At 45.7% G+C, this 24,335-nt stretch overlaps 1 protein-coding gene across 2 annotated transcripts in view; it reads left to right on the top strand.

The window, feature by feature from the left end:
• MAD1L1 (mitotic arrest deficient 1 like 1) overlaps nt 1-24,335 on the top strand; it is a 380,568-nt gene that overhangs the window by 281,013 nt on the left and 75,220 nt on the right. For both annotated transcript variants that reach the window (XM_056336428.1, XM_056336429.1), the window contains one exon: nt 3,916-4,106. In XM_056336428.1, the coding sequence (XP_056192403.1) occupies nt 3,916-4,106 (191 nt within the window). The remainder of the gene's footprint in view (nt 1-3,915; nt 4,107-24,335) is intronic.

Genomic DNA, 24,335 nt, shown 5'->3' with positions numbered 1-24,335 from the left:
ACCCTGAGAACAGGGATTCTGGTTTTCAAACATCGTCTTTTAAAGATATAATTAAACCTAATTCTCCAAATGTTGTGAAAGATCTTAAAGGATCAAGACATTCGATGTTCTGTAGGTGGTAGATAAGAGTGGAAACAGTAATGCTGTCATCAGAAACATGCTCCGTTAATGCACCTTGACCCACCCTGAAAGGATCTCCCTCTGTTCAGTGGTCTCTAAGGCTGTGCCTTAAACGTTGCTCTGAAATACGCTGAATTGCACTCTGTGCAGATGATGACTTTTAAATCAATTTTTCCTGACTCTGCTAGAAATTTGGCGGGAATTAGTGGTATTAGGTGAGGCTTAAGAAATAGTGCCGTCACATCTTTGAATTGAGACACGGAGCAAACAATGAGCTGCCTCTTAGCTTAACATCTTCACTTGGTGGGGGAAATATTAGAAAGATTAATTACTGTCCCCAAGCCAGTGTATATGCTGCTTGTGCTGTTCCCTAGGCGCAGGGAATCTGCGGCATCAGGGCCATGTGTGGTGTAGAGGCTACACAGGTACCCAGTGCCTAAAAATAGGCATCCTGTGCCATTTTAGACACCCCAAAGTGTCTGGGATGTTGACCTGGGGGTGGCTGGTATGACGGAGAGCCTGCAGGAAATCTCTTTCCTGCAGAAGCGTGGTGGGAGGCTGTGAGAAATATCCTAGAGCATCTCAGATGGCTTTGTTTCAGCAGTGGGATCCCATCCCATGTTTCTCAAGTCTCAGGTTACCTTCCTATCAAGTTACTCTTCCGTGAATCCTCCTCACAGTGTGGCTTCTTGGTTGTGTCGGCAGAGCTCTCAATGAGAAGCAGGGGAGTAGTCACAGTCCTGAGTGCTATCTGGGGATAGCCCCTTGCTGAATTGGGATAAATACCGCAGGAGGTAGGCATCAGCAGTTGCTATAGCTGAACAATTGAGGACTGCAATTTAATTGGGCATAAAGGAAGAGCATCTCTGTTTTACAGTCAGGGTTCACTGGACCTCTCACTGGGGGTAGTTGCAAATTTAAGCATTCCTATCATGTCCCTTTGCCTACTTGTGTTTTTCTAGCCCCATCCCCAAACTAAAGAAACGCTGTTGGGGAATTGCTAGTGGAGCCGTGGAGGGGATGACAAGGCTCCATCCCATCCCCGGCTGGTGCTGGCACATGAGGCTGCATCTATATTAGCAGTTAGAGAGTTCAGCACCTCGTGCCAATGGCTGACACAAGGCATCTCTAACAAGGAGATAACTTTTTTTTTCCATGCAGATGAGTTCCTTCAGCCAGGACAGCTGACGCGGTAATACACCAAAACTGCCGCAGGCACTGGAAAGAGGGCCAGGAGGAACGGCGGGGGGGAGGCAAGGGCACACTGTTGGGAGTGAAGGCTCGCTAGTCCTTCAGTTAAATTGAAAAGCTCAGGATTTCTGGCAAAAAGACTGGTTGTAGTCAGAGTTTCTCCTTTTTCACCCTGAGGGTAGTGGAGGAAAGCAGTTGCGATCACTTAGTTGCTATTCTAGATCCACATGGTTGTAGTCTAACTAGGCCAGTGCTGTTGGGGGGGTTACAAGGCTGCAGCCCAGCGGGTGTGAGGATGCTTGTGATTTTGTTACTTCGTGAGTAACAGAAGCTGTTCAAGGAGTTCATGAATTAGGGTGCCATACACCTCCAAGGTTAAAAAAGTCAGGAAAGGCAGCCTCCAAGATGCAGTAGGAAAAGGCAGATTTACTTTTCCAAGGCTAGGCTGCATTTATTAGGAAAAAAAAAATACTGCTGTTAGACATGTGCAGTATATTAAAGGCAGCGCTGTCTCTGACAGTGGCGAAATGTTATTTACCACTGCAACGTGGTCACTGAATTTTTACTTTTATATGTAGGATTTTGTCCTTAACAGTTGCATAGCTGAGTGAAGACTATGAGAATATTGAGGTCAGAGCTGCCAATTAACCTCCTGATTTCAGGAGGCTGATTACTAGAATAATCAAACACCAGACTCAGCTGAGACATTGTGGAAAAGGCGGTAACAACCCAAGGAAGAGTTGAATTGATCATGCAGTGATGAGTTTGGTGTGAATGGGAATGTGGGTGGTCAGGAAGAACAGCCTTTTCAAGTTCATGAGAAGGGGCAGGGTGTAAACCACAACCCTTTGGGCTTGTGAGCAGGGTTTGGGTACTTTCCTTACCTTACATCCCCCAGCAGCCGGGGGTTTCCCAGCAGTGGGGGCTGTATAGGAGTGTTTTAATGCACAAAGTGGTGACATTCCCCAAGACTGGCTTGCTTCCCTTGATAAAATGAGATACATCTTGAGGGAGACCCGGAGTAAAAGAAATACTTTGCTCATACATCATCTGCACAAGCTGCTCGGGGAGGTGGAGCTGAATTAACCAAAGGTAAGGAGCCGGGCAGTGTTAACTCTCCCCGCGTGGATGCTCTCACTCAGAAGTAAAGGGACATGTAGTTCTCTTTAACCATTAAAGAGTTCCTGTCCTTGCCTGGGGATTAAGCTGAATTGGATTAAGGCCAAAGTACTTCTGAGCAGGGGCATCCTCAGTGGCATTTAAGGCACTTTAACGTAACACATTGAATTATCCTTTTGTCCCACCCGGAGTGCCTAGGTAAAGCAGTACAGAAGGTAAGGGGAGCCTTGCATTCTCCTGGTGCACTTGCAGCTGCTCAGAGGTGAATCAGAGGGAAGTCCGTGGCCTTGCAGTTGCCATCCTGCATTCTTCCTACACTTGTGCTTGGGAGGTCAATGGAGAGACACTTCTCAGCAAATACTCAAGCGAAAACTCCAGCTTGCTTGGGAAACAGTAATGCTGTAGCCCGGGCTGGATCAGCCTAGCCAAAAACCTTCAAGCAGTCGCCTTGCAGTGAAGTTTCTGCTGTCTTACTGCTGGACCCTGAAGTAGCTAAAATAAAGACATATGGCCCGTATGTGCTGCAATTATGTCACTGATCACAGCATAAAGAAAACCTTAAACTGCAGAATGACAGAGGTCTCCGAGTGGGGAAGTCTATTTGTTTGCTGTTAGAAAGAGTCAGGTTTTTTTTTCTAACCCTGGACTGCAGTGTTGACAAAACAGGCTGACTTGGGAAACATCTCTAGTGTATATTAAAGTAAATCCAATCTCTGTAATTAATGGGGGGATAAATTGAGGTTTAATTACTCAGAAGGCACCTTGGGTGAAAGATTCATGGTAATTGTTGTGTATCCTCTTGAAGGATTCACAGTACTGGCAGCTCCCTTTGTAGCAATAAAATACAGGGTGAGTGGCAGGCAGTCTCCCAGGACCTCTCTTCTAGGGACTAGTCCAGTTAAGGTGGCAAATGCAGAGAGGCAGTGGTACTCCTCGGGCTTTTTATCACAGTAAAGCCCCTTCTGGAATCTTGAGGGATTCCTAAGCAGTGTGTCAATTTGAGATCAAAGCACTTAAAGTCAAATCAAGAGTATTTTGGAGGAGATTTCCCTTATAGGCAGCTTCCTCATGATGCAACCGTACAGAGGCGTATTTCTTACCGTTTTTCTACTTTCTTGCTTCATGTAGCGTAACACCCTTCTCTTGGGTTCCTGTAGAAAATAAGATGTGTGCATGTGGGGAAATGGATGCTATAGCTTTGAATTTTGTAGTACGTTGTTAAAAGGCTGGCTGAGCAAAAGAAAAATCCATCCCACCAAGACACGTCAGTTTTCCTTATTCCCCAGTTTATTATCTTTTGGTCTGCTGGGACCAGGAGGAGAGGAATCTAGCTTGTCTGTGTCTTTACTCTGCCTGCTTAATTTATTTGTAAAAAATTGAATTAACCTTTTCAATTCACTTAGTTTGGCTAGCACTGTAAATACAGTGCAAGGGGCTCTGTGCTGGTGACATGTAAGAAGGTACCCATTTTCTTCCCCTACTTAGAGCTGAAGAAGCAAGTGGAAAGTGCAGAACTAAAAAACCAGCGTCTGAAAGAAGTTTTCCAGACGAAGATCCAGGAGTTTCGCAAGGTGTGCTACACACTGACGGGATACCAGATCGACATCACAACTGAGAACCAGTACCGACTCTCCTCCATTTACGCCGAGCACCAAGGGGACTGCCTGCTTTTTAAGGTATGTCTGTGCACCCCACACTGCACCTGCTTCTTCGGGTTCATGGTTTTCAGCATGGCAGGATGTGTTTGCTCTTCTCAGTGATTAGACTGGAAAATCCCAGCCCCTCTGCTATGTGACTGGGTGTGCCTTACTAGGGAAGTAAATCTTTTCTTCCTTTAAAAAAGTGCCTTAGAAGGCTTGACGTGTGGTCTCCCACTTATATATCAAAGTTAGGAGTAAAGAGAAGAGACTGCATGTGCATAATACCTAAGGCATCTGGCCTTGCACTTCACCTTTTTAGAGTATCAGTTATATACACCACGGCAATAAAACCTTATGTAACCACCAAGGTTCCATCCTTACTTCACTACAAGATACATGTCCTTGCTGTCTTTGCTATCTCCTGGCTTGTCTGCATGTCATCTTGTCTTTATGTAAATTGGAATCCTTTTGAGCAGCAACTCATCCTTGTGTGTGTGAAGTGCCATTTATTTGAGTAGCACAGATGAGGAGCAATAGCAGTCTGTCTTCTGTCAGTCTGATACCTTTATTCGTCTAGCTGGGTGGTCTGAGGCCAGGCTGCAGCTTGATGGGTGCCGCTTTTCTCTTGCGTTACCTAATGCTGGTGCATTAGAAAGCTGAGGTCTGACATTAGGGCCACCGAGCTGTTTAGTTCCATCTTTACATCGGTTCAGGTGTCAACAGCCCAAGTTTACAGGTCAGTGTGATCCCCCTGGGGGAGGTTGCGTTTATGAGAAGGATGAGGGTTTAAGAGGTGTTCAGTGCAGGAGGGAACTCTACAAGCAAGAACTGAAGAAGTTCTGTGTCTGCGGACCTACAGCTGTGTGCCACATGTGGGTTGCTGCAGTATTGTTTCTTTACGTAACAGGACAAACATCTTCCTGTTCTGCAACTTTAGAGCCTCAGGAAAAAAAACAAAACCAAATCCCCAAAAAAACCACCAACCAAATAAAGCAAATGAGAATAAGTATAAGACAGCACCTAGGTTCCTTATGAAAACTAGAAGACATCCCCAAAACAGTTGTATTACTTGGCCTTATGAGGGTTCGTTCTGGACTGACTAGGAGGAATGGGAGCAAGAAAGGAAAGCTCAGTGTCCAGGGAGGAGAATAACTCTGTTGGTTTTAAGGTACTGTCCTTGAATCCTGAAAACAGTTCGGTGTTGAGATGGTGCAATGCTGTAGCTCTAGCACCTCTGGGGGCCTGCGCTCACACCTGTAGTGTAACATGTTTAGTGAATGAACCTTCGGCAGACTCGGAGATGTCCATTGGATGCCGTGACCAGACAGTACAAGTAGCAGTTCATCGTAGGAGAGATGGCATGCTTGGGGAAAGCTAGGGAAACATGAGAAAATTGCATACTGGCCACGTGAACAAGGACTGGCTGGCATCTCATTAGTTTGTATCCAGTAGAATTGAACTTTTCTTCATGTCATGGCAATAGAAATAATTTACGTGCAGAAGAGCAAATAATGAAGTACAGATTCCTCTCCCTTAACACTCTTCTCACTGTCTCTTCTTCATTCAAGTGTTTATTCCCAAGTATGTCCAGAGGATGGAGGGAAGTGTCACCAGGTAGAGCAGATCTCACGTTTCCCAAAGCCAGAGATGGGTTGCTTATTGATTCATGGAATTCCTCAGCCTCTCTTACCTCACGCACCTCTTCGGACAGGAGAAGCAGATTTGTTAATTGGAGCCTGAACAACAAAATCTCAGACCCTTTCTCCCTGTTCAGTAAATCGCAGACAATTCCCACCATCTGCAGCTTAGAATAGCAGTAGAATATAAACAACAAATTATTTTCTTGCTGAGTCCAGGCAGCTGGTTCTCATGTATGTACCAAGCCTTGAATCCCAGCTACGGCTTCCAGCGAGGTTGTGTGTTTATGCTGTGGAATTTCTGAGCCATAGCAGACTGTGGGTGTTTGTGTGCATTTCATTAACCCAAAGAGGTCACAAAGCAGGGAATGCTATTTGTATTTATTCCATTCAAGCAATTTATGGAACAGGGTCTATATAATTAAACCAGAGAAGTCCCCTGGCACTTTACAAGCTTCTGTAGTTTGCCTGTAAACTTTAGAGCATATTTCAGTAGCACTGCTGGTGGCATTTAATTTTCAGTGAGGCTTCAATAGCAGGGATGCAATAGGAGCTACTGTAATGTAACCCCTTCAAAGCTAAATGAAGATGAAAGATGTGCTTGGTTTTCCCGACCAAGGTATGCCGTTACTGTAGCAGAGCTTATTATCTACATGCTGTATGTGTCCAGCCAATTCGCGTTAATTGGAATTACAGCTTCAGTGAAAGGGTTAATCACAGTAGCATGCTGCAAATATAAATGACTGCATCTATAAATGAGCGCTGAATTCCAATGAAACCGTATCAGTACTTATTGGTGATCCCTGTCGATGCAACAGATGAGCTCATCAGCTTTAAGGATGTTCCAGTGATTTTCAGACCCTGTGTGTGAGTGCGTAGGCAGCAAGGCACATCTCGGGCTTCACAGCTTGTTCTCGCTTGTTTGCTCTTTTTTTGTTCCTTTAATTAAATGCTGTGGAAAGCAGTGTTACAGATTCCTCACCAGGAGTTTAGTTTCTGATGATTATTTTTTTGTGGGGGATGCAGTGCGTTATAGTTATTGGGACACTCAACAGCTTCATATTCTGTTCCCGTTGCTGGTACATGAGGTGCATTAGGACATGGCACGGACTTTGCGTTCTGTATTGAACGTTATGCTTGACCGGTGTGCCTGGGCCAGCCCACCCACGAGAGATCCAAGAACTGCATTGACTCCCTTTGTAACAAGCCATTAAAGATATCTATTAAAACCAACAAACATTGCCCGGGAGCTTCAAAATCAGCTTAGCCAACTTGGAATTAAGCGGTGGCAAGTCAGGATGTCATTGCTTGGCCATGTGTACATCAGGCTGTTTACCCTTGTCTCTGGCTAGATCCTGAAAGAGATTAAGGAACGGAGGCCTTTAGAAAGGCAGTGACAATTGTTTCAGGCAAAGAAAGTCTTTTGGTAAACAGAAAGACTGGTCAAATTTGAAGAGGAGATGATTTGGAGACACTTGTACAAATGAACAAACAGTACAGAGAAATTAAATCATGGGCTTTTTTCTTTTTGTGTGCCTAAAGACGCAGGCTCAGCCAAAGCATTTGAAGCCAATCAATTTCAAATGAAAAGACTGGAAATCCTTTTATTTGATAGACCTTATGGCTTCAAGGTAATGCTGAGAGCAGGAGGTCAGTACATTTTCTAAAATGGTAAGGTATCTTTGTGGACAAATAATAATACTTTGTTTTACATTAAATATTCATACTCACCTTAAGTAGGGGCATGCAGAGCCCTCTGCTTTGAGGTGTAAAGGCAACCTCTTACTACAGAGGTTCAGGAGAATATTCCTGTGCATGCTGCTTGTTTTTTTTGGGTTGTGTGTGCATATGGTTTGGATGCTGCTGTACCTGGCAACATTCAACTCCATCCTCTGGAAATACTTAGAAATGAAGACTTGAGTGAAGAAGAGAGAGCAAGAAGAGTGCTCAGGGAGAGCAGTCTGTGCTTGATTATTCACTGTGCTTCAGCTAAACTATTTCCACTGGTCTGGCGTGAGTGTGGTGCCGGTCACTTTCCTGATATGATCCTGGACTGAAAAGGCAATCGACCTGATGCTGTCTAACAGCTACATCAAATCTGGCAGTGTTTGAAATCTTTATGGTTTTAGATCCCTCTGCTGTCTCAGAAAGGAGTGCTCGGATTTTTTAGTAGTTCATGTATAAATTATTTGGGTCTGAGTTGGTTGGTAAGAAAGTTAAAGCAGACAGAATCTTTCCAATATCATAGTGGTGTTAATGTGTCTGAGCTCATAAATAGTCCTGGCCAAAAGGCTGCCTTTAGACAGATATTTTCTGTATCCTCAGAGCCCAGCCTTGCAGATTACAGAATTCTTTCTGCTTCCCGGTCTTGCCCATGTTGTTATTTTCTGTCAAAATTATCAAATGGAAACCCAAATACCAGCGGTGGCTCATTGAAGAGCATCCCCAAGTTGGTAGACTTTATGCCCAAGATATCAGACAGCAAACAAAAGCAGAAGTATCTTGACACAGCTTGAGAATGTTGACAGCTACAGGGCTGGCACTTCTTGCTGTGAAATAAATTCTTTATTGGTGTTCTGTTGAATTGGTAGTATGGTAATAAAATCAACAGCTTTTCTGTGACCTGTTAAATTAACAGCCAGCATGCAAGCTGTCTTTGATGCACGCCTCTTTAAGGAGTTATGCAGAGTTGGTTTACAGATATGTAAGGGGAACTGTTGCCATCAATCTTCAAGGCAATCTGAAAAGTGAACACTTGCTTCTGATGTGGCTCACTCTGGGTGCAGAGGCTGATCACAGAGGGGTGGAAAGGATGAAGGCTTCGTAGGGAAGAAAGGGTATGGTGTGAGGACAGACACCACCTTTAACTTCCCAGCCTTCCTTTGCTTAGCCCATCGCTTGTGTACCCTGCCATCCAAGTGCCTCTGTATTGACAAGGTGTGCACAATGTGATGGGGCAGCTACGCGCACAAGAAGTAATAGCTTAATTATCTTTTCTTGAGGAGGGAAATGAGGCTGGATTGAATAACAAAGAACTTGGAGGCTATTTTTCAAACACAAAGGGATGCTGACAAACTGCTGACTGAAAGGTGGAGACAAAACTCCTGTGGTTAAATGTGCAGTGAGAGTCCAGTCTGCTGAGTTTCCAGTGCAGCCTTAGCATCGGTTTGGCTGGGGCACGCTGGTGAACGATGTACATCTCGGAATAAGCAGGATGGTTAATACAGGGTTTACTTTTACTCGCCTTATTGCTTTTGTTTCATCTTGAAGCTGATAGCAGTGCTGTGAGCTGTGAATCAGAGTAGTCTGCATGCTTGGTGTACCTGCAGTTTCAGTTGTTTCCTCCTTGAACCCAGCAGAGTATCCCTGAGAAGCATGCTCTAGCTGTTTGTTTCTTTTTGCATCTGTCTTCTCCCCTGTTGTCCTCCTCCTCCTCACCCTTGATGAGTCTCGAGGGGAGAAAGAAATCACAATTTGGATGGAGTGCTATTCTTCCAGCAGCCGTCTCGCATTCTTGCACACAATCAAGAATAACAATGGTGCTCATCGGTGGAGCAGGCCAGGCAGCAAGAGATTGATTAGAGACTGTAGGCCTCTGTTAACTCCTCATTCTTGTTAATTACAAGTTATTTTATTTTTATATTTTGTTTTCAATTTTTCCATGTGATTGGTGGAGACGTGATATATCTGCTCAGCTCCGGGAGTGCCTGCATTGCTGTGCGAGCATGGTGCCTTCCTGCCAGATGACGGTGCTGGGATTCCTGGAAGGGTCAGCAAGGACCCATCTTGGGTTGCACTAATCAGCAGCTCTAAAACAGGAGCTGTTGAGTGATCTATGGTGTTACAGCATCAAATCCTGTATTAAACTTCTTACACGTCATTTTCTTTCACGTATTGTAGCAGCCTGTTTCATATTAGGACCTAACTTCAATTCTTGCTGTTGTCTTTATCTTATTCTGCTCTTTCTCATGCTTTTTTTCCTCCTGGCACAATTTTTCTCTTACTGCTTGTGCTTCTCTGAACAACTGCCTATCCCCTAGGGCAGGGTAGAGGGGTTTTCCCTTGGTTTTGGGGGCTTTTTCCTTTTTTTCTGTCCAAATGAAACCAGTCACCTTGAGGATAGTGGAGAGATCTGACAGAAGGTTTTATTTTACTGCAGAATTTCTGAGCAAAAAGATGCTGCTCCCAGGCCTCAGGAGGCTGGGCTGTAGCCTTGCTCCAACTGAGCAAAGTTAATGCTCTTTCTCTGCCTCTGTTTCCCATCTGTACGAGGTGGATGATGCTCCTGCCAATGTAACTAGACTGTTGTCAGGATAAATAGACTGTGCTCATGGGGAACTTAGAGCAGCTTTGGTCTGGGGAATACATTCCCCTGTTACCTGTCGGTCTGGCATGATACCTGTCTGCAGCGTGTTGGCACCACTTGCTCCCCTTCCCTGCCATGCCTGCAAGTCTGCCAGGGTAGACCCAGCCATGCAGGTAATTAATGCTGATGATGTTGGAGAATTATTCCAGTGACTGAGTCTTTCCTGACTAGCGGGAGGATGGTACATGTGAGGCTCTCTGAAAGGTCAGAGATTTGTCTTGCTGATGGGTGCATCCTCTCTTTTGAAGTGACTGATGTGTTACACTTTGAGGCAGATACATAACCCGTCACTTCAAAAAAGCAGGTCTGTTTTGGGGCAGGAAACATGAGGACGGCTCACAGGTGCCATCTGAGATTCAGGCTGGCCCTCAGCAATTCCATGTTTGCTTTGTAATCATCCAAAAAGCACCAAGTTGCTTTTGTGGTTTCCCTTCCCTTTGGTCCTTCATGCCCCAAGGGCATGGCAGCGCTGGTGCTGAGCTGCAGGTTTTGCTCCCCACAGCACCCTGCCTGTGGCAGTATGAGCTCTGCCTCTCTGTCTGCACTTCTCTCTCAGCAAAGGAGCAGCAGGGCACTGAAAAAAGGCAGCTTTTGAGTTATTCCCACAAATTCTGCACCTGATTTCAGCCACCATCACTGTCAGTACTGCTGACAGCCTCATCCAGGGACCAGGACACAGCAGCCATCAGCCACCCCAGCTGAAGGACCTCAGCATCTGTTTTCACAGCTTCTGGTGGGCTTGGCAGCATTAGGTTTATGGTTGGACTTGATGGTCTCAAACATCTTTTCCAACCTAAATTATTCTATGATTCTGCAATAACCGCAAGTAACCAATCACTAGAATACACCTTTTTTAAAAAATAAGTTTGCGATTCACCTCCCTCCAAATCCCCTTTTCCTTCATTGAGATCTCTTTTATTTAATGAAGTGGAAGAGACAGCCCATCCTTTCTATGGAGAGTCATGTGCACCAAATGGAGCACAGGTCACCGATGACCAATTAATTAAACCAGAGCATCCAGGCTGGTGTAGCACATGTGTGGCCCTGGAGGGATGTGTGGTGTAGGACGGCACGTGGGACACATCCTGCCTGTACCCTGGCTCTGCCCGTGCCCCAAACCAGGCAGCCGCTGGCTCCGTCCTTGTGCCGCGTGGCAGAGCCAGGCAGCCCTACACACAGCCCTTGTCCCAGACAGCACAAAAGCTGCTGCTGTGTCAGCATAAGTTAGCAGGAGGCAGAGCAGATCCTGGCTGACTTACCTGCTACAATAAAAGCCGCTCCTTCCTTCCCACCCCCCCCCCCCCATGTTCCCAGCACCCACGTGATTGCAATTTACTGAAGAAGAGTTGTTCTTGCTGCTGGCTGTGCCCGGTCTCCCCACGGGAGGTCTCGGGAGAGAAGGATGTCTGTGTCCGCCTGCTGCTGTATTTGAACAGATTACAAAGGACTGTGTGGGCTGACAGGACTGTGTTTATGCACTGTGAGGCGAAGACAGTGTTAAATAACGGATAAAGCAGAGGGAACATAAGCAGAACCCCTCCTGGATTCTCGTTCCCATCTCTGCTGCTAAATCACCGTGTGGCTTTGCTCTTGGTCACTTGACCTTCTGGTTTTCTCTATCCCTCTCACCTGGGTGCATGGTTTAACCATTCATGGATTTCCACGGGGGGTTGAGAAGCTTTTCATAATGTTTTGCGGTGGGGAGGCTGCGTGTGAATGGGTTGGAGATGTAACCGGTGCAGCCGGCTTTTGTTTACAGCAGTGGATGCAGCAAATTGTCCCTCAGACGCGTGGTGCAGCCAGCATGGGCCGGCGGCCTGGGGTGGCACAGCTGCTCCTTTCCTGTTCTGTGGGTACTTGCCACCTTCAACTGGCATTAAATCTCTTCGGTTTATTCAATGTATTCATTTATTTGAGTCTCTGGTAGTTTCAGAAGATGTTTTACTTGGAGCCTGTGTGATTGGCACTCTTGAAGGCAAAGGCAATGCCTTCAAGTCGGGGTGGTAGGGGAATAGCAAGGCCTCACTGCAGCGCATATGAGATGGGTGGTTTGCAAAGCAGCTTTTGATGCACACTCGTTGCTTTCCTTGACTCCTCTGTTGTGAATTTGCAGAACATGCAGAGCTGTGTCAGCAAACCCCAACCCCACTGGTTGCTTGTACGTGGTTTCATTCAAAGCTGCATGTGAAAAGAGTGGAAGATGCTGGAAGTTTTACCCTTGGCGGGGGGAAGTCTTGAGCTTCTGGGTACCCCATCATCCCTGGCTGCTTCATAGTCTGTTACTCGTCTCCCTTTGGACACTGAGCAGGGGACAGGCCACCTCACCTGCCTTGGGTCAGTTCTGGGGCTCTGTGCTGCTGTGCGTCTGCTCCAAGGTTCAGCCACAGCAAGACTGGCACAACATCGTATTCTATACCATCCCTGTGTGACAAATGGCGTCAGGGACGTCAGCCATCCCTGTGGCCCTTTCGTCCACTTGTGGTCCTGCAGGGATGTCCCTGAAGCCTCTTTAGAGTTGGCTGCAGGGAGTGGTTGGTGGTACGGAGGGCATGCAGTTGAGCATTGCCAAGGGACTTGAGGCTGGCTTTTGTACCATTCCTTCGCTTTTTCCCTGTATGTACCAGGAAGGGTTTGTGAGAAGACCTCTAGGAAAAGCAGTTAGCTCCAGGAAGCAGCTCTGTGGTGAGACACGGCTGGTCACATCCAGCAAATCACCCACCAGCACGCGAATGCCCCAGGTCACAGCAGCCCAGCTCAGCCTGCACAAAGCCACCAGCAAGAGTGAGTGGCAGCCGCTGCCTCTCTTCTTTCTCGAGTAAGCAGCACGTTGTTTAAATACAAATATAATTAGGACTTATCTCTTGCTGTGGGAGTTTTAGCTACTACCTATGCTTGACTGGGGCAAAAGATTTTCTAATCTCCAAGGAGGAAAGAGGAGGGGTGTTTGTGTGTGTAAAAACCAGTTCACAAATGTGAAAACGACAGAAGATTGTCGTGCTGCTGTGGTCTTGGGACATCTATTGCATCCACCTGAAGAGTGGATCTGGGCTCATATAAAACTCTTCTCCTCTATTTGTTGTGAATATAAATGCTTGTGTTGTGCCCTCACGTAGGATTTCAGAGTTAAAAGGTGTCAGCCTAAATTGAGTTTTGTTAACGAGGTGGCTGGCCCTTTCCCACACGGCTTGGCAGGTGAGTGGGGGGGGATGTAGTGGGGGAATCGTGAGAAGCAGAGGATGGGGTGTCATGGTCACAGGTCCCCTTTGGCAGCCAGGAGCCTGGATCTCACAGCCATACGTTCCTCTGTCATCTTTCTATTGCTTCCACGCTTCAAAGTCTAAATGCTCAATTACTACACGGCTCTTAGCCTTTAAGTTGGTGTTGCGTAAACCAGTTAATATGCTTTCTCTCGAACTGGCTTGCCAGTTTAAGATAAGAGCCGATGTTTCAAAGCCTGTTAGGCAGCTCTTCATGGGATCCCAGTCTCTGCTGTGTTTGGGTGTTCCCTGAGACCTTTACCTAAACAGAGGTCTCTTACATTTTCTTTTTGAGAAACTGCTTGTAGGAAAGCAAAAATAATAACCACTGTGAGTGTACCTTCCACTTTGCTCTAGGGCATCCCACCTCTATTTGGAGGCAGTTATTGCTGGAGAGGGTTGGAAGCACATCAAGCATTCAGTCATGGCATTTCTTGAAGATTTGATGCACTTCACAGTATCTGGGAGTCTTAAGCACACCGTGCCATGCAGGCTTTCCAGATCATAACATGTACTATCAGTGGTGCAGTATGAATGCATTAATGCTGGTGTCCTTGCTACCGTGCTGTCTGTGGAGCAATGACAGAATGCAGCAGTACACTGAAAATCCTTCTGGAGGGCTTTGTTATGGGAACTGGCTGCTGTGATTCCAGTGTAGGCCTACCCTTGCTACAGAACAACAATTTTTGCAGCTCAGCTCTTTGCATTCTGTATACTTAAGGAATTAATACTTAACATGGTTAGAGATTAATGTTAGGATTTAATAATGTATCAACTGTCTTTATTCATATACATGGAAATGGTGAGATATCTATCCTGTTCTCACATTTGCTTCAAACGGGTACATGACTCATCCTAACTCCACACACAAAACCAGTTCATTCTGCCCCATGTGAATGTCAGCACTAAGAGCGGGTAACTTAGTACTATTTTAGGAGTTTGGGTTTAATGTATTTTCTTTTTTGCCAGCTGCATGAGAACGTTCTTTGAGGAAGAAGTGCAGAAAGGTATTTTATGTCAAAACTCTCTTATAAGGATTCATAGCTAAATCGCATTGCTGCTTTCTCCTCCATGGGGAAAGCGGGGAATTTGAGAGCTGAGGATGACCTCCAGCTTTGGTAACCCCCAAGATTATCTTTTGATAGCATCTTTAGCGTCTAAAAGAAGACAAGCCAAGTATGCCTGTATCTTGGAGGAAATATATCAAACTGAGGCTTGAAAACTTTAATTTGTCCCTAATCTGTATTCAGGTTTAGCTAAAGCAGGTAGCCGGTAACAGTGGATGTATCTTAACCACGTTCTGGGGACCTGACATAAATTTCAACCTTAAACTGGAGGGTTTGTCTGTCTAAATGGAAGGCTCTGGAGAGTGTTTCATGTGCTAGCTGTCATTTTGCATTTCTGGGATGTATCTGACTCTGGAGAGGGGACTGTCTGCAGATGATTTTTATGTGAAGCAGAGAGCGGAAGAGGTGCATGCAGCAAGAGACGGAGGTTCAGAATCATGTTGGTGCATTCAGTGACTAGTTCTCATGCCATGTGCAATGTAGCTACGATGAATCTGCAGCAAAGGTTACCGGTCAGCTGTTGGTTTGCTGGTCCCTGCAAAAGCTCCTGTGTTTCTGGGTGTTGACACGACCCAGTTGCCAGTTGTATGGAGCCCAGAGGTCTTGGACATGCATGTAAAGGGTTTCTGTTGCTGTATTTCCCAGGAGGTTATCAGACATCTGTGTGTGTCTCTGTCAGGCAAGAATTTCACCACGTTGTCCTGAGAAAGCACGGGAGATGTCCTTGGCTTTTTGGCATAGCCCAAAGTTGTTTTTCTTCATATAATTCCATTAGAGTGATGACAGTTTCAAGTGGGAACAGAAAAAGACCTGATGAAAGGACTGCTCTGTAAGTAAGGAAGATAGACAGAGTGGAAGCAGTAACTAGCAAGGTAATAGACGGTGATGGATCTATAATCTCTGAGGCTGCTGTAAGCAGTAAATTCCTAAATAGTGTCCTTTCAGCCTTAACCTATTTATTTGCAAAGTGCTAAATTTAATTTTCCTTAGTCTGCAGGAAAGCAGTATCCCAGGAATAAACCTTTAGCCCAGCCAAGAAGCTGTGCCAAAGTGCTTGTTCCAGCATTTCCATTTCCTCTTGCTTTGCACAGAGCATCGGGACCGTGCGCCGCCAGCACGCCACCTCTCAGGTGTGTTGGTGTCACGAGGCTGGAGTCAAGCTGCAAGGTGGGACGTATCCTGCTCTGGAGCCTTTTCAGAAGGGGAGATTTAATAGCTGTGGATTCAGTAAAACCACCGGGGCTCTGCAAGAGCAGGATGAATGAACCTGTCCTGAGGTCGGAAAGCTGGCACGTGAAGCATGTGAGGGTGCTAATACTGCACGTACCAATGCTCGCTCTGTCCAGTAGATAGAGGATTGCGGTGCTAAAGGCTTTCAGCTTAGAATAACTGCAAGAGTCAAAGCGCATATAGAAGCCCGCGTATTGTGAAACCTCCACGAAGCCGCATCTTGATGAAGAAAAGCAGCAGGTTTTCCAAGCAACCAGTGTTGTGCACGTTCACCCTGCAAATGCGGTAAAAAGTAGGTTTCCATGCATTGGTTTTACTCCTGGTAGCACTGTGCTGGTGATATACACAGCATGCGTTCTTCTGGAGCTAGCAAAGAGGTTTTTTTCCCCCAAATCCACAATTTAGTACGGTTTTTAGAAACTTTGTTTTGATAAAATATTTCAGGACCAAACATATGTTGTCTGTATCCAGGAGTTGGCTTTAAGTGAGCATTCAGTGAGCCTGTAGTTGTCATGACCCCAATGTAGTGCGGTGTGGGCTGTCACTAATCCTGTTGCTTCAGAAAAAATCTGTTCTCAGTTTCAGGGCTTTGCTTTTTTCCTGCCTGCGGAGGGTTTCGGCAGAGTTCCTTAGAGTGCTTCCCGTTCCTCTCTGTCCCTTTCTTACCCCCACGATGGCAGCACAAGCAGCGCTGCGTTGGCTGGTGGAGAATATCCTGCTCTGAGTTCCCACCGTGTTCTCAGCCTGTTGCTGGTATGTGAGTGGAAAGATGCTGCTTCCCAAGGATGGAGGAGTTTGCCATCTTTATTCTGCTTCAAGGTTTAGTTGGGGTTTTATTCACTAAAATGCCATGGAAAAGGCAGTCCTGGTTTTTTGTGTGTGTTCTATTTTGCCATTTTTTAGCACCTTAAGAATGAAATTGGAATCTGTAAGTTTAAATCTGGCCCTTTCTCACCCTTCTACCTAATCTGGAGAAGAGTACTGAGCTCCTCCAGTACATGTGCTGCTCAGCTCTGACTTCCCTCTCATGTTTGTTTTAAAATAAATAAAAATAACAGAGCCAGGAACTGAGGGTGGAAAAATACACAGGTGTTTTGCCTGCTCTTCCCTTTGATGCAGAGCTGATGGGAAGGGCAGTGCCGCTGTAGCCCAGGAAAGGACCTTCCTGAGCTGATACTGAATTTGCGGGGGGGGGGGGTGTCTCTGCTTTTCTGGAACGTCGCCCCGGGGGTTTTTCCTCACCAGTTTGCAGGTTCCTTGGGTCTTGCTCTTCCTGCTGATAGGTGTGGGTGTAGATGAGAAAACAGACATGTTTTTTGCCTTGAGAAGGTGTCTTTCTCCAAGGGCCTTTCTCTGCTATTCTTTCATTTTAAGTGTAGTGTCATAGAAAATGTCATTAGCCACACGAAAAGTCTCTCAGCCAACAGTCATCTTGCCGACGACTGGTAGATGTATAGTATTGATTAATATTTACATTCATTTGGAGATTTTTCCCTTACGCAGGGGATCATGTAGAAAGCCCATGAGTACCTGAGCCTTGGAAGAACCTGGGGTTCGCTCTCTGCACTGAATTGAGCATTGACAGGGTATTAAACTGAAACAGCTTCTCCACAAAAGCAGAGCTTGGTCAACTTATAAACACGTTTTCCGTATTTTCCCCCTTGAACTAGGTCTACGGGGAGTCTCTCGTGCAGGGGGTAAGCAGGGAGGATACCAAAGGCCTTCAGTCTGCAGAGGGGCATCTCCAGCCTGCCTGAGCTGCTTCCATCACTCAGGGACTGAAATTTTAATCATTGAATTAATTTTTCAGAAACCGAAGTGCAAATCTGTACCCCCAGTGGCATTAATAATGGATGCAGGGAAGAGAGACCTTAGAAGGAGGAAGAAGGGCTAGGAAATTTGGGGTTGGGGGATGAAATCTGTGGGGGGTTATGACTTTGAAGAGATAACGTAGGGGTTGTGTTTCCTTGTCCCTGGGCCTTTCTGTTCGTCTTGCCCGTGCTTTGTCCAACAGAGTCAGCTTCATTTCTGTCCAAGGCATCTTCTGAATGCTTTTTCCAGGGTAAATAACCAAGTCTGTATGCACATGGCCCCGCTCCGCGTCTCCAGAGCAGCCCCCCAGGGGCTGCGGGGCTCACGTGCTCGGGCGCACTGAAGGAAGACGAGGCCTGAGCTGCAGCCAAGATGCCAGAGCTTTCTGCCTTGCTTTTGGCTCCTTCCTTCCTCTCAAAGAGCATGCAGCTATGGGTTTTTTCCCCTAATTAAAAGTATTATATACCAGAAGATTAATTAGAAATGAAAGTGATTTTTTTCTCCCTCCCCCCTCCCTTTGTGTCAGTGGAAAAGGCCTGTGCCAGGCAACTGCCAGAGGGAGCTGGGATTTCTCCCTTTAATGGATTCCAGGCAATTTGCCTCTGGACAGCTATCTTATAAATAATGAATGTTTGCACAGATTTCCCAATTCTCAGGCAGCGCAGGTGGTCTTCATTTCAACCATCCCAAACAAATCTGGAAACAGCAGGGCGTTCCCATCCTCAGTCACCGCGTGAAAGGGGCAATTCCTCACGTTCCCCCTCCTCTCCTCATTGTGTGCATCGTGAAGACCCCCTATGGTTCTGGCTTTGTATCTTTATTTATTAGAAATGCTGTTGAGCAAACACAGCCCCGCTCTGCCGCTCCTCCTGCATGTGGCGCGGTGCTGCCAGCAGGGCCAGTGCGGGCGTTCGCAGCGGCCCGGCATGTCTGCGCAAGCACGAGGGTCTCCTCGTGGTCAGGAGGTTTCGTGGCCAGGACGTTCTCGAAAGCATGTAGGGTTGTTGCCAGCAGACAAGGCTCAAGCCCAGGTGCACATGTGTGTGACTGCAGGATGCTTCCAGGGCCTTTCTGCTCCTTTCCAAAGCTCACAGTTAAGAGGATGATTCTTTGAATTGTTATATTAATCTTCAGAAATGAGGATTTGATTCAATGGGAGCTCCACAGAGACCAGCCTAGAAGAGAAATCCTCTCCCAGAAGGAAAGCTATTCTTGAGTGATTTGTACAGCGCAGGGACTCCAGAGTGGCCCTGGCCCAGGGGTGAATTTCAGCCCAGAGGAGGACGACACAGCCTGAGGGCTCCGCTTCGTATTGTGCCACTTGCCCCGTTTATTTCCTTTCTGTTAAAATTGAAGTGGTGCCTGCAGGAAGATGAAGGTGAAGGTCCCCAGCTGCAGAGAGCCCCCATGGTCACCAGCCACCTGGTTCAGAGAGAGGTTGGGGACTGCTCCAAGAACCTTTTCTGCAGCTCTAAATACAGCAGCTAATGACACCTTCCACTCAGCGGGAAGAAAACAGAATTACTAAACTTGCAATTTGGCACAGTGGGAGTGTGAGTTTGTCCTGCCAGTTTCATGTTGCTATATATTTCCAAGACTTTTTTTTTTTCCACCCCCCCCCCCCCCTCCCAAGCAGGTGGAATCCAGATCAGGGGGTTCATTTTAAGGACTCAAATTATGCATATGGAAGGCACAGCCCCAAAAGAGAAAGACTGATTGCTGCTTATAAGTCATCTGGCATAAAAAGGAGAATGTGCAGGTTCTTTGGGAAATGCCACATGTCTTGGCCTTATGAGTAATGTGTAGTGATGTCCCATTAGGAGCCATGTTCCCAGTACAGTGTTGAAGGAGATGTATATATTTCCATATAATTTTAATCATTTTGACTTACGGTTTAACTTTGTGCTAGGCAGGCTGTACAGAGGTTCCAGGAGAATACTATGTTAGATGGCTTTGGGGGCAAAAGAAAGAAGACACCTGAAGGCGAAGTCAGAAATAGCTGAACGTTTCCAGTTGAGCAAGTTTTATGGTCATGTGCTATGATAATTGAAGATTTGCTGTTAAATGCTACAAATCTGTGCCGGAGAAGAAAACATGTCCCCAGTTAGAGATTGCTGCAGTCTTTTGCTGCTGGTGTGAGGAGGGAGAGCGCTCTTAGGGCAAGAGGTGTGCCGTTTGAAAGGAAGCATGAGGAGCAGTAATGACAGCTTAGCAGCGCCCAGTTCTGTTTGAGGTGGAGTGTGTTTTGTAGAGGAGCCATTCAACATCAGGGGTTGTGAAGGCTCATCCTGAAGATGCATGAAAGTTTCAGGTTAATTTCCCCAGCAATGCCTGGGACGGACCTGTTGAGCTGAGCTTGCCCTGGTGCTATTAGGGGATTATGAGAAACAAGTGAATATTGTGGAGGTAAAACTAGTTCCCCATCTACATCTCTGCATGCTGTTGCCCCAAATCTGACAGACAACTATCACCAACTCAGGCTAGTGAGATGTGCTGTAAAGCTAATTTCTGCAGCCAGCACCAGAGTGCTTGGAGCAAGTGAACGCATCGTTTCTGGAGCAGTGACTTGCTTTAATGTTCTTATCAACTATTTTGTAGTCTTTGTTAAAAGAGGTCAAAGCTCATCCCCCTGGGTGGGGACTTCCTGAGCACAGTACTTATTATTAGGGCAGTACCATATCTTGTAATTAGGGATGTAATTCCCATCTCTGTAGAGAGCCAGCCTATAGCCTGGGTACCATTTAAGAGTTTCATGAGATGAATTAAGCAAGAATGGATGGAGCAATACAATGAATTTCAACAGAGATCACTTGCCTGAAGTCCTGCAGGTGTTTCAGACAAGATATGAAAAGTAAATACCTTTCTTCATCTTCCCTCCCTTTCTTTTCTGTAGTAGGCAAGAAGAACTGCATTGTTCTGGGTGTCTTGCAGCAGTGACAGCCTGATGACTTGGGGCCTGGTTGTTTGAAAGGCTGCCTTGTCCCCTGGTCCCTCCTACAGCAGTTGGGAGAATCTGTATTTCATTTTGTGACACTAAAGATTTTTGCCTGCAAAGGACCTGTGTCTTAGAAAACTGCTGTTGCAGTACATCTGAAGAGTCAGATTTTGGCAAGCTTCAAAGTATGATGTAAGAGATTCTTACTTAATTTAGCACTTTGTTAACTTCACTTTTTTTTCCTCCTTACCTACATGGGTGGTAGCAGTGCTTATAGTATTCTCCAGGCAGTTCTATAGCTTATATGCTCCGTATAAAATAATTTACGTAAGTGCAGAATACATCAATCAAACTTAGGGGGAAAAAAAGAGAAAGCAATCAACTTTGGACTTGACAAGGAATAGGTGAAAGACTGAAAGAAAAGAAGGACAAAGAAGGTGATTTATGAAGAAAAATAGAACCAAACTGCTGTATTGAAAAAGGAAGGAGAAAAGAGGGAAAGAGCAGTGGTAAGACAGAAAAAAGCAAGTGACAGCCAGACATACAAGTTAATGCAATGTATTTTCCTCTGTAGTTATATTCATTTGATGCAGATTTGTGCCAGGCACTTTACACCAGTGTTAATGAGAAGAAGGAAGCAGGAGTTGTTATCCATAGTGGTTTAAAAGATAGAACTTGAATAAAATTTCTGCTGTTTTCAGTGGGCATGGATCTATTTAGCATCACAGCATACTGTATATATAGTATGCTGTTACAGTCTTACACAGTCTTTCGAATGAAGATCTCAAAATACATTAGTTCCAACGCAGTATTTCCTAAATTCTTAAGCAGTGACTGGTGTTGAGAGCACAGTTGCCAGTTGTTGCTGTACTCATGTTTTTTATACAGCACATGTCAACAGGGAAGCTGGCTCAGATGTCCACTGAGGGAACTAGCCCTGCCATCTGCATATAATTCTTGCCCTGCAACCTTCTTCAGAAAGGGTGTTACTACCACCAGGTTATCTTCAGGTCTGAGGCTCTTCACGGTCTGTCTCAGAGAAAGGAAACTTAATTCATCTCAGAAATGTTCCCTCTGCAAATTTGCATTTGCCTTCCTTTCTTTCAGACATCGTCCTCCAGACAGGTGATGGTCTCGTTGCCCTCAGTCCGCCCATAGTCCTGTTAATAACCTCGCTCTAATGATGCACAAAGTGCTGAAAAGTCATGTACCGCACTCATGGTTTCTGAGCAGTGCGGCTTGCACCCCTTCATCCTGAAAACCCACAATATATATTTTACTGGGAAAAGGAGAAAGGAAATTATATTCACAGGGTTTACAAAAAATTTAGCTTCCCATATGAACAGCTCGGAGAAGTGGAAAGCTCATGCACACAGACTGCTGTATTACCAACAGGTAGGAAAAATGCTCTTGAGTTATTCACACTGGCTCCTGGCAGGAGCTCAGGGTCTCATGGATTATCCACCGAGGCAGAGGCAAGGTGAACAATAGGGGTTTAATTTAAGAAATATTTTCCCTGCCTGCAGCATGTCTTTCCAGCTCACATCTCCATTCCCTGATTGCAGTGTAATCTTGCTCATAACTCTGTGGCTGTAACCTCCCCTCCCCTTTTCGGCAGTGGAGAACCGGCAGCCAATTTGTGTCCAGAATTAAGGTTGTGACCCTTTCTCCTTCCCTCTGTGCTCAGCGGCTGCTGGAGGAGGGATGCAAACGCTCTCTACTAATTGTTAGAAAAGAAAAATTTCTGACCCTGAATTGTTTGCTGAGATATTCTGTAGTTTGTTTTCTTCTGTGCAGCAACAGTTTTCAGCAGGAGTGGAGGATTGATTGCTCCTGCACTTTATTGGAAGTGCTGGGTTTTAAAGGAATCTGAAATATTACAGATGTCAGGAGATAGCTGGTCACCCTCCTGATGAGGGGATCTGGTTTTCCTCAGCGCATTTCACCTGCCTTTTGAGAAATGGCAGTTGTACCTCGGAGCTGTGGATGACGCTGCATTTGCTCTTACTAGTTCAACTGTTAATGCGTCAGGTGAATTGCTTGTTAGGGGAGGCAAAATTGTAGATTCCTTTTCGGAAAGAAGGATGGGATTATTCTCCCAGCTGAATAAAACTGCAAGTTTTGGTTACAATTGACCCATTTGTACTCACAAATGTACAACAGCTTTGTAAGTGGTAATGACTTCTGTCAAATCCTCTTATTTTATTTGTCACTTTGAACTATTGGCTTATAGAGGAACCACAAAGACTCCTTGTTGGTAGAAAGATGGCGTTAAGTTGCTGAATCATTACAAGCATCTTAATGTAGAAGCAACTAATATTTTTATCCAGGGCTAGCTTTGGGCTCTGCTTTCCCTCAGGACCTGGATGTTGTAGAGGAACAAGAGAATTAACGGTAAAAAGACTACTTTGCTATATGTGAAGCAATCCTCTGTGCTCCCCACGTTTCCGAAGGCTGCTGCTTGCAGTGTGAAATGTTGCAGTATGGAAACTGGGTAGGGTCTGGAGGAACACCCGAGATGTCCACAAGGACACAGAGGGCACTTCCCATTGCTTTACGTTTACCAGAATATGTTGTATGTAGCATTCAAAACTGTGGGTAATTATATTTTGCAATGAAATCTATGAACATCTGTTCCTCTTTCTTCTTTGTGCCAAGTCCCAACCTCAGGAGTCCATGTTGTCTCCACAACAGTCAGATAGCACATTTGCCCCCTAAACTAAGTAGAGGTTGCAAGGCAGGAGAAGAAATATCCTGGGGGGAAAAGGTTTTTCTTTTAAAAACTTCCAGCAGCATCCATGCAGGGAAGAGAAGAGGGATGCGGAGCGTGGTGGCAAGAGCAGAGAAAGCGCATGGTCCACCGCGGTGCCCGCACCGAGCAGTGTCCAGGTCTGCCGTGACCCGCTGAGCTATGAGCAAGCCTCGTGCCATGCTGTGCCCATGTCCCCTCCTGCCATCTAGCACGGTGAACAGGCGTATCATTGATTGTTAGAAAGAGCAATAGTTCAGCCTCTGTGCAGGAGCTTGCTGTCAGTGGGCAGAGCACTGGAAGGAGGACAAGCAAAAGTTCTCCAGATGAAGGAGCCTACCTTCTTCTGTTTGTTTGGCAAAACCTCACCAGTACCACTAAGATGGGCCGGTTGAACTGCCCTCGAGTGATGAATGATATTCGTGGATTAACAGTTTTATTGGAGTTGGGTGTATGCTTGGCTGTGGGGTTCGTGTAAAAAAAAAAAAAAAAAAAAAAAAGAAAAAAAAGATGGTTTTAGTGCCTCCTGTTTTAGCAGAAGTTTGAAAGTCTGGTGGAATCCTCGGCTATAAATATTTATTTTCTGGCTTTCTTTTTTTCCCCCCATTGGGAAAGCTCTTGGGTGATAGCAGAGATCCCATAGCAACTGGAGCTTTTCTTCTTTTAGCAATCACAGAGAAACGGTAATGATGGCTAGTATGTTGCGGGGAAGAAGAATGTACTCCATCTAGGCTAGACTTGCAAAGAGTAAATTGGAGTGAAAATAGATTAAAACTTTCCATAGTTCAATGGCAAAAGAAAATCACCCATCATTTGCCTTCTGTCTCCCAGGTGCATTAAAATGTGGGAAGTGCCTAGTCTCCAAAACCCTTCATTTCTTGATCGGCTTTATTCACTCTCTTTTTGCTGCTGTTTTTATTAATTTATTCTTTAAGGCAGTTCCTGCTGTGGCAGCTCCTTTTACTGCATGCGATAGGGAGACGTTCATAGCCCTCGCACAAGGAACACAGGATCCTGAGCTCAGTACTTGATGGATACCCTCCGACTCTTCTGTGTTTCTTTTCTGCCTTTTGCTTTAGGCTTTTGCAACGTCCTTTGAAAGGGAGCAGCGGAAACAAAAAATCAAGGGTTCGAAGAGTTACCGGTCTTTCTGTGCCTTTTGTCACGCATTATAGAAGTCCCAACTAGTGCAGATAAAAAGGAAAAAAGGAA

This window comes from Falco biarmicus, chromosome 4 (genome assembly GCF_023638135.1).
Source record: "Falco biarmicus isolate bFalBia1 chromosome 4, bFalBia1.pri, whole genome shotgun sequence".
In the NCBI taxonomy this organism is placed as follows: Eukaryota; Metazoa; Chordata; class Aves; order Falconiformes; family Falconidae; genus Falco; species Falco biarmicus.
Note: the sequence above shows the minus strand (reverse complement) of the source record. Positions and strands in the feature narration are given on the sequence as shown.